We start from the raw sequence: 9,951 nt of genomic DNA, 5'->3' as shown, positions 1-9,951 counted from the left end.
TTCCGCGCCGCAGCGAAACGCGTTGCTCGCCAAGAAAGGGCGGAAGAGCGGGAATAAACGCAAAATCCCCTAGTGAAATCCTCCAAACGCTGAAAGGAGAGGCAAGGTTACAGACCGCCCACCGGCCGGACGAGGCCAGAGGCGGAACCCCCTCAGAAATGGCAACATCGCAGCACCCCCACCCCTGCCCTCCCCTTCTAATTCGTGAAGAGGCATGCAGCGGCCGCGTGGTTTCACAACTGGGCGTTAGAGCCCCAGCCGTAAATCACATCGTCGTTCTGCGGCTGGTTGTAGACTCCGGCCACGCTGGTCATGGCGAAGGGCTGGAACTGGTAGGGCGGGGCTACGAAGTTTCCCGGGGCGATTCCGGCGCTGCTGCTGGGGACAACAATGGGACTGACGATGTTGGGGCTGACCGGGGCCCCGATGCGAGCCTGCTGCTGCTGCTGCTGCTGCTGGAACCCCCCGCAGGCCTCCAGTGTTTGTCCACTAGCCTCTTCGGCGCGGGCGTGAAGCTCCTGCAGGTGCGGAGGGAAAGCGTGCGGTTGGTGGTGATAGTGTTGCAGTTGCAGTGGCTGTTGCAGTTGCTGCTGATACTGCTGTTGTTGATGTTGATACTGTTGCTGTGCGAGCACCGGGCTGAGGGAGCCCGTCTGGGACCGCAGGCGCCTGGCGTTCCTGGAGTTCGTGGCCGCACGCCCGCCCTTCCGGCCTGAAATGGCGCGCCCGGGCATGGATCGGTTGGGGTAGTCGGGGTTCTGGTAGTGGGTGACATGGGAGGAGCGGGGAGGGCTGTTCCGTCTGGCGCTGGCGCCGCTGGTGGTCTTGCGGCGCGGGAGGGGGTTGCGAGAGCTTTCGCGGGAGCCTTTGCGGAAGTGCGTCGTGGGCTTGAGGTCGTTGATGAAGACCGGATTGAGATACCACTGGGACACGCGCTTCTCGCTGGACTGCTGGCCCTCGATGTGGGTGTACGTCACCTTTTCCCTTCTCAGGAATCCCTAGAGATGTGGAGCCCCCAGGTCAGCCGGAGTTCACTTGTTGAAAGGATCATTAAGGCGGGGGGAAGTTTGTTTCTGCTCGGCATAATGTTGCGAGCGATTTCACTAGCAGGGGTAACCAGAGTAGTGCGCCCCGACCCCATCCAGAGAAATGAGGAAAAGGCAAGAAAACCACTCACATCGTTCATGCTGAGGTTGTGACGGATGCTGTTCTGCCAGCCGTCCTTCTCGGTTCTCTTTGGCTTATCGGTGTTCTCCTTGAACCACGTGTAGAGCTCCTGCAGAGTTAGGGAGTAGTCCGGCGCGCTCAAGAGCGCCTTGTGGATGAGCCTGGCGTAGGGCTCGTCGTCTTTGGACGCAGCATCTTTGGTTGGCGGTGCGCTTGGGGCCGAGCTCTGGTCGCCGAGGTCTGAGACGACGTCTGGCTCTATCTTGATATCGCCGTGGAAAGACGCCGGGGACCCCGTGTAAGGAGAGCCTGGGGCATCGGTGGCGGGAGAAGACTCGTACTTCATATTCTCACTCTCATAATGACGCGACTCGAAGCCGTGCTGGAAGGCGCCGTTGTCGTAGTGGAGAGAAATGTGCAGGTCTGCGTCTCGCAGGTCGTCCGGCGGCATGGGAACGTGGTTGTTGAGGCCGTCAAAGGGCTGCTCCTGGCAGCGGAGAGGCAGGTTGAACTGGGGAGCAGCAGGAGGGGGGGTCTGTGTTGTGGAGGGCCAGGTCCGCGGAGAGTGTTGCGACGAGGCGTACGATGTGGGAACGGCTTGGTTATGGTGGTATGAGTAGTTGTTGTCAAACTCATCGGCAGACATGGACTGCGGAGAAGACCAGGTCGTCTGGTTCATGATGGGCGAATGGTATTGCTGGCTCATGGCCGAGAGTGGGTTTGAGCAATAGAAGTGTCTCTGAGGTTCCTGGACAGGGAACTGGCGCAGTTCGGGGGCCATGGTGTTGTAGTTGTTCACCATGTCCGTTCTGATGGCCAAAGCAGACTGTGCTTGCGTGGTACCGGTTTGTTGTTGATTCAGGTTACCGGGCATGGTGTGCTCGGGTTGCGTGTTCGTCGCCGTCATATCACGGGACGTCGAGACTGAGAATGCGGGAGGAATAAATCCAGGAGGGATGCCTGAAACAAAGACGGGAGCTTGACGGGATGTGTTTTAAAAGCGAGGAATAAATCAAGATGCCTCCCAAGCACGTTCTGTGCTGGTTATGATGATGATGATGATGATGATGGAAGGGCTACTCGAGGTTTGACAGTGATGGGAGAAGACAACGAGATGCCAATGGATGAAGGATGATGTCGAACAAAGGCCCGCCCCAGAGAGTTCTCGAGAGAGGAGGCAGGAGATATTAATGCTGTGACTCTAATGGCGTTGGATCAAGAGAAGAAGCATTGACAGTTGTTGAGAGAGCCTCGGACAAGGGCTCCGACCCCGTTGTTTTAACGTGGGAAACGTTCCCTAGATGCCTGTTTTGATAGAAGAACGTCGTGTAGTGCAAGGAATAGATGTATGTCGCTCTTTCGGACCAGCTACTTGTGCACAGAAGGTACGTACATGGCGAGATGAGATAGAAGTGAAGGACAAGGATACGGGATGGGGGTGGCTTTCGAAATAATGGGCATGGGTGTTAGATGGACACCCATGTGGATAACGGGGGGGAGAGGGATGGGCAATCCATCTGCCAGCTCATTGCTTGGCTTGGTTAGCGTTGATTTCCCGTAGCCCCGGCGCCATGTGTGCCTGTCTGCTTGCGCTGTATATGCTTGTGTGCGTGAAGTTGTCTGATGGTCGTCTGTATGCCTGCTTGCTTCCCCCTCTGCGCTTGCGTCTGTGTCTACGTGCGCGCGTCAACTAGACGAAGTACCCTATCCATGTGTGTGGCGACCTCCCCGCCGCATGTACAGACCCGTTACGGTCAATATTCCCCAAGCCTGAATGCAAACGGAAACGAGACTTGGGCGTCGTTTCTGCTGTCAGTTCTCAGAGGCCAAGGCAAGGCCGGCCAGGATCATCGAACCCCATTTATCTTCCGCTGATCGAGGCAATGTTGGTGAAGGTCTTCTGCATCGAGAGACAAGGACAGAGGAGGTGGGCAGTTTTGGCAAAGAAAATTGTGACCGATTGGGGCTGGACCGGCTGGACGTGGAGTCTCTGGGCGTCGATTTCTTTCTCACCCTCCCCCCCCTTCCCCCCCCTCTCCCTCCTCCATCTACCCTCTGTTGTAAAAATATACCATAGCCGTTGGGGCTAACAACGCCACCGACTTGTAACCAATTCGTCAAGCTGTCGACCCATGATCCAGGTCGTCTGCGTGCAACACCAGGTTTGATGGGAGGGGCAGAACTCTGCCCCCAGTGACCACAATGACAACCGTGGCGACCACGATGCTCTGCCCCCGCCCATCTGGGGCACGAGTGGAGAAAGGTGTGGAAGGTCGACGGCAGGATACTAGCATACCACGCTCTGGGCTTGGCCAGCACCAGGCGAGGCTGTGAGGAAGACTGTCGCACACATCCACTGGCAGGCCGACATGGGTAGCAGAAGGGTAACGAGGTATTGTACAAGGTACAGTTTGACCAGACAACATATGGCATTGCCGTGACTGGAGTGAGGCCGGCTGGCCAACCAGTCAGTCGGCTGTGAGAATTAGGAGGAAAACAGCAGCCCCGGAGAGCAGCAGGTGCGTCGGACGCGTGCATTGACTTTGGCGAGAGGCCAATCACTCGCCGTCATCGTCACGAGCGCGGCCTCAAAACCATACCAGCCCAAATAGGTTTACAAGGCGGGTGGAGGATGGCTGCACTGGCGCCAGCCCGCGTACGTGTAGATCACTCTCGCATTCTGGAAACCCCCTGGTGCAGCGCAGTCGACACGGATTCAGAACAGGGAATAGTGAGGTAAATCCCGTCCAGGCCGAGATGTCGCCGCTTGCTGCTGTAGAGCTGTTTCGAGTTTCTTTGCCTTCACATTTGTGCATCACGGGGAATAACTAACGTTCCAGATAGGTAGCACCCAAGACTCTCTCCTGCTCGTCATGATACCCCGGCCATGAAGACGCCAGCGTAGTCGGTGAAGGGGTTGGATCGCCAGTCTAGATGAGAGGCAGGGTGAGAGTGGATTCATCTGCGGTGGTGTGGAGATCAGCAGTAGCTGCAGCTATTGTACTCCGATTCCAGTCAGGATAGCCTCATACAAGTCTGCTTCGGATAATGCCAGTTGTCCAGGGGTGACAGCACCTCGCGTCGTGGGGGCAGGCCGCCGAGCTGGGGGGGAGGCATACCAAGACGGAATGAACGAACCCGGTGGCCTAGGACCAACAGTTGCACAAAGGGGATGAAAGGAGGTAATTGATTAGTTGGAGGCGAGAGCTATGGTCGCCTATGTGTTTGTGCATCATTCTCTGTCTTCCCAAGGCCGGCCCACGGCCAGCAGCGGTCAGTCGCGGTCGCCGGTGTGTACGTAAGGCATCAAGTGTAGCGGAGAGGGAGAATACATGGTACCAGCGAGAGTGAGAGCGGCGCCGGGCGAAGACAGGGCAGACGCGCACCAGATGGCAGAGGTAGATCTGATGACTCCGGTGGCTGGGCAAAGCTGGTCCAATGTATCCGCCCACCCGGTTGAACCTGCCACATCCAAGATGTACCCTGATAACAGGAGCAGGTCTCCTTGCCCCAGCCTGCTGTCAAGGCAACTTACTTTCGGTAGTAGATCTATGGACCATGTCAGTACATTGCAATCGGTCAATCGAACTATAGTGGGACTTGTCCCTTACCTTCTTGAATTGAAAGTGCAGCTGCAGGATGCCCTGCAGGGAGGATAAGATTAGCTCAACGCCATGGACAAGGGTGGATGAGGTAGTATTTTGACAGAAAAATAGGAGAATCAAGAGACGCGCGTGTAGGCGCGGTTGGTGCTGGCTCGGGCGGAAGAGCGGCCGGTCGGTCGCGCTGAGTCTCGGCTTGGGGTGGGATGTTCAAGAATGGTTGGTTCCTTCAGAGACGACGGCAAATGGAGGATGAATAGAAGAGGGAAAGGGGCACAGTCGAACGGGCGTTGTCTTGAGGAGCCTTTGGGCTTTTGGCGCCCTCCCCATGCATATGCATATGCCGACTTCGCCACGGAATAGGGACAGATGTGAATGACCACGTGGATACAGTATAATGAACGCCACAAAACTCACCTTGTCAAAGGAACTCTTGAAGCCGCGATCCTTCTTTGCACTGTAGTCCCATTCACGATCCACGATTCGAAATGCGATGTCTTCGTACGGGGGTCCCGCGATGAAACGGATGAGGCACGTGTCCTCCTCCCCTGCAGCTGCAAAGGACTCCCCCCTTTTCCTCCCATGTTCTCGAATGATTTTGAAGGTGGGCGCCTTGGTCTTGTCGATGAGCTCCGGGTAGAAGATGTTGAACTTGTATCCCTGGACCACCTTGGGCGGCGGGTTGTCGTGGTCGTAGTGCGTCTGGTTGTACTTGTTCCATTCGTAGCCCATCTGGACGCGGTTGAAGTATTTTGGCTTCCGCGGCCGGTGCTTGTCAGCCCACTGAGGCTTCGATGCGCTGGGCACAGCCTCCTCTGCCGTGAAGATCTCTTCATCCTCGCTGATGCCACGTGCTACTTCGCGGTCGTAGAGGGCCTTGGTGGCCTGGGAGAAGTCTTCGTTGCCAGTCTGCGCAAAGCGAGCTGTTCCTGGCGGCGGCGCACCACCCGAATGTGCACTCGAGCCTGGTAGAGACTTTGCTTCGGACCTGCTTGCTTCGGATGACAGATTCCTGACGGCTGCAGGCCCGGAAATAGAATCGGCCTGCTTGGCCTGCTGCTGGACCAGGGCCTTTGCCTTTTCTGGATCCAGCAACTTCAGCATGCCAGCCTTGCTCTCACTGATTGCATCGCACACCTTCCTGACCTTTGCTTTCGCCTTCCACACCAACAGGCTGCGGAGCAGTTGTTCCCAGTAGTCGACATCGATATCGTCATTGGAGCGCAGCTTGGCCTTGATCTGCGATTCGAGGGCCTCGAGCTGCTCGTATGTCTTGGGGCGCAGGATCTTGTCGACATCGTCGGACACTGTGCTGACAACCCGAGCGTCTGGCCCTTGCGGTTTCAGCTTCTGCCGCCTGTCGGCACAGATAGTTTGCAGCGACTTCCAGTAGTCACGGTTGCGGTCGTTTTGCTCAAGGGTATGGTAGGACGTGATGTCAGAATCCAGCTCTCTCAACTGTGATTCGTCCAGGCCCTGCAGCACATCTTCCGGGGAAGGCACATCGATATGCAGATCGGCATCGTCGTCGTCGAAGACGTCCCGGTCGGTGTCGATAAAGCGAAGATTGAATGCGAGGAGGTCGATAGGCTTGGCTCGGCCTTCCCGAACTCGAATGTCTGCCTTCTTCTTGGCCTGTTTCAGAACGAACTTGTCCTCGTCGGCAACAAACTGCCTGGACTGCTCATCCTGCGTCATGTAGCTCGAGCTGTTGTTTTGACGTGGCCTCGAAGAAGGGGGAGGGTTAGAAGGCTTAGTGATGCGGTTGTTGGGATCGCGACGCGGGGACGCAATGTCTCTGTCTCTCTCTCTGTCTCTGCGGCTCGGGGATCTGCGCCCAGAGAGCAGCATGGCTTTGCGGCCGGGGTCCATGTTTGCTTCGCGGTATTGCGCGACGGCGATTCCGGGTATCAGATTAAGGGTATCTTTGTTGTTGCAGCAGCAGCAATGAAGGTCGCAAGTTTGGGATCTCGACTTCGCTCGTCGCCATGCGCTTCGAGAGATGCTTATCGGGACTTGTCCAGACGTCAGCTCCTTATCGCCATGTGACGCATCACGTGGTCATGTGACTGGGTGGGACGGAACGCGTTGAGGAAAGACACCGAAGCTCACCTTGACTTACCGGGAAGCTCAGATCTCTCACCTGGGGTTTCCGGGACTGTCCTAGCGAGAAGGAGCTAGCGTGCACCCATTGCCCCCGCTAATCGGCCTCGAATCCCCACTATGCCAGGGCCCTGGGACGCTAAAGCTGATGCTCTGCCAGATCCCCCGATTTCAGGAACACGATGACGCAAAAGACATCGGCCGATCCTGAGCTGTTCTCCAGCCTAAACCCATCGAGTCCAGGAGTGAGTTTGAACGCGAGCTAATAAGCAATGTTAAGGTAATGTAACGCAGCGTTTGTTAGGCGTTGCCTACAGCGCGTCCCGCACCCTGAACCTTTCCTCTGTAAAAATAATCGTTTACTCCATTGCTTCATGATCCTGCGTCGCGTTTCCTCTTCCACCTCCTCCACTTCTCGCCTCGCTGTGTCCTTCATTGCCTACCGGCCGTGTGCAGACAAACGTATTATTGTCAATCTGCCCTTCTCAACCATGCCGCCTAAACAAAAGCGCAAGCCTGTGGCCGCTGCAGAGTCCAGCGATTCTGGAAGAAAGCGGACCAAGATTGAGCAGAACGGGGACCCCTTGCGCCAGCCACATCCTTTCTACAAAGATGCCGAAAAACATGGAATCGTCCTCCGCAAGTTCTATCCCCACGAGATGAGCAACGACAGGGCGCGCGCCTACAACAACGACGAACTTCCTAGACCGATTGAAGAGCTTACGTCCGCGCTCGAGGACACGTCAAAAGCGCGAAAGGCTGTCAAGGTCAAGGATGCCGTGGTACACTGGTTCAAGATGGACCTCCGGACGACAGACAACCGCTCACTTTCCCTCGCGAGCGAACGGGCCAAGGAAGCAGGGGTCCCGCTGATCGCCATGTACATTCTCAGCCCGCAAGACTTCGAGGCCCATTTGACGGCACCCGTTCGTGTCGACTTCATGCTCCGGACCCTGCGTATCCTGAGAGAGGACCTGACCAAGCTGGACATTCCACTCTATGTTGAGACGGTTGAGAGGCGAAAGAAAATCCCTGACAGAATCGCCGAACTCATGGATCAGTGGGGGGCCAGTCACCTGTTTGCCAACATGGAGTACGAGGTGGACGAGCTTCGACGAGAGGCGAAGATGGTTCGCATGTTTGCTGACCGGGGCCTCTCGTACGAGGCCTTGCACGATACGTGTGTAGTCCCTCCGGGGCGATTGACTAGTGGAACAGGCAAACAGTACGCCGTCTACACTCCCTGGTTTAAGTCCTGGGTTCGCCACGTTCACGAGAATCTGGACCTGTTGGAGCTATACGACCCACCCGCGAGGAACCCAGCCAGCGCAAGGGAGAGGTATAGCACGTTGTTTGATACGGATATCCCAGAGGAGATTGCGGGTCGGACGCTGGACGAAGACCAGAAGAGGCGCTTTCGCTCCTTCTTCCCGGCTGGGGAGCATGAGGCCCGAAGCCGCCTGGAGAAGTTCTGCGAGGAAAAGGTTGGGATGTACCACAACAAGCGCAACATTCCCCATGACTCCGGGACTTCGAACCTCTCTGTGCACCTTGCTAGTGGAACCATCAGTTCGAGGACGTGTGTGCGGTACGCGAGGGACCGAAACAAGACGAAGAAGCTCGACGCCGGCAACGAGGGCATCCGTGTATGGATAAGCGAGGTTGCGTGGCGGGATTTCTACAAGCACGTGCTGGTCAACTGGCCGTACGTCTGGTACGTCGTCTGCCATTTCCGTCGGGACGCCATGATCGCTGACCAGTCCTACCAGCATGAACAAGCCCTACAAGCCCGAGTACGCAAACATCGAATGGTCTTACGACATGGACGAGTTCAAGAGGTGGTGTGAAGGTAAGACTGGCTTCCCCATCGTCGACGCCGCGATGCGCCAGATGCGGCAAATGGGTTGGATGCATAACCGATGTCGCATGATCGTCGCCTGCTTTCTCGCAAAAGATCTTCTCATCGACTGGCGCATGGGCGAGCGCTATTTTATGGAGAACCTCGTCGACGGAGACTTCGCCTCCAACAACGGTGGCTGGGGCTTCTCTGCCAGCGTCGGCGTCGACCCCCAACCATACTTTCGCATCTTCAACCCGCTGCTACAGAGCGAGAAGTTCGATCCCGATGGAGAGTACATCCGCAAATGGGTGCCTGAGCTAAAGGGCATCAAGGGCAAGGCGATTCACGATCCCTACGCCCGTGGCGCTGGAGCGCAGGCGAAGAAAGCTGGCTACCCTGAACCCATTGTTGAGCACAAGGGCTGTCGCGAGCGAGCCTTGTCGGCTTACAAGTACGGTTTGGGCAGAACAGACTTGTAACTAAGCCACACACCACCGAATTATTTTTGATGTACACATAATGGAGGCTCGGCATAGTATGGGTTGTATGGAATCAACGATAACCAAGATACCCGCCGGAAAGCTGTAATGGGTTTCGGAACAAATGAATTAATGCCGTCTACTCTCTAGGTTAGTGGGATATCAATTCTGAAACTTTGAACTCTAGCTGTGAGTAAGAATACATCAGACAGACCAAGTCTAGTGACATACAAATAAAAGCACCAGGGCAGTAGGAGGACAAACTGCCTCGCCATTCTTGGCCAAATCGAGTTTGACAATATCTCACAAAACAAGGGCAGTCTGATACGTTTGAATCTTTCGGGCACTAAGCTATTAGGTCTTAATTACCTCCGTTGGGATCGTTTCTCTCAACGGCCGCCGATGCATCCTCTGCCTCATACCCAACTTAACCCCAACTGGATAGACCTTTCTGGCTGTCTGGCACTCGGGTCGAAAATTTGGCCACCTAACGGCCGTGTGCGCCTTATCCAAGAGCGGCGGACCTGTTTCCGCGACCTGCATCTAGAGTAGTAGCACCAAACATCTTTGGACTAGCTGCAGGTCCAAACGCCGAGCCAAGCAATGAACTCTCCGGTGGCTTGCAGAATTCCAAGGCTGCACCAAATGTAGAAGGATAGATATCATATTTTTTCTTGAGTTTTACATCAAGTTGCTGTTGGTTACATAAACTTGGCGTCATGTTAATAGATTCTTGATTGAATATCATTCAAGAAAGACG

General features: G+C 55.8%; 3 protein-coding genes across 3 annotated transcripts; 1 reads left to right on the top strand and 2 right to left on the bottom strand.

Moving 5' to 3' along the window:
- Window positions 1-233: 233 nt before the first annotated feature.
- Window positions 234-2,074, bottom strand: EsH8_VII_001013 (uncharacterized protein; the record flags this gene model as incomplete). Its single annotated transcript, XM_083271146.1, has 2 exons — window positions 234-998; window positions 1,178-2,074. 2 exons carry the CDS (start codon window positions 2,072-2,074, stop codon window positions 234-236), a joined length of 1,662 nt encoding a protein of 553 aa, XP_083128703.1.
- A 2,624-nt stretch (window positions 2,075-4,698) lies between these two features.
- EsH8_VII_001012 (mid region of cactin-domain-containing protein) lies at window positions 4,699-6,641 on the bottom strand (the record flags this gene model as incomplete). The annotated part of the gene is made up of 3 exons (XM_083271145.1): window positions 4,699-4,716; window positions 4,779-4,811; window positions 5,187-6,641. 3 exons carry the CDS (start codon window positions 6,639-6,641, stop codon window positions 4,699-4,701), a joined length of 1,506 nt encoding a protein of 501 aa, XP_083128702.1.
- A 722-nt stretch (window positions 6,642-7,363) lies between these two features.
- Window positions 7,364-9,191, top strand: EsH8_VII_001011 (deoxyribodipyrimidine photo-lyase PHR1; the record flags this gene model as incomplete). The annotated part of the gene is made up of 2 exons (XM_083271144.1): window positions 7,364-8,586; window positions 8,642-9,191. 2 exons carry the CDS (start codon window positions 7,364-7,366, stop codon window positions 9,189-9,191), a joined length of 1,773 nt encoding a protein of 590 aa, XP_083128701.1.
- Between the last annotated feature and the right edge of the window lie 760 nt (window positions 9,192-9,951).

Source organism: Colletotrichum jinshuiense, chromosome 7, assembly GCF_051148585.1.
Source record: "Colletotrichum jinshuiense chromosome 7, complete sequence".
Taxonomy (NCBI): domain Eukaryota; kingdom Fungi; phylum Ascomycota; class Sordariomycetes; order Glomerellales; family Glomerellaceae; genus Colletotrichum; species Colletotrichum jinshuiense.
Note: the sequence above shows the minus strand (reverse complement) of the source record. Positions and strands in the feature narration are given on the sequence as shown.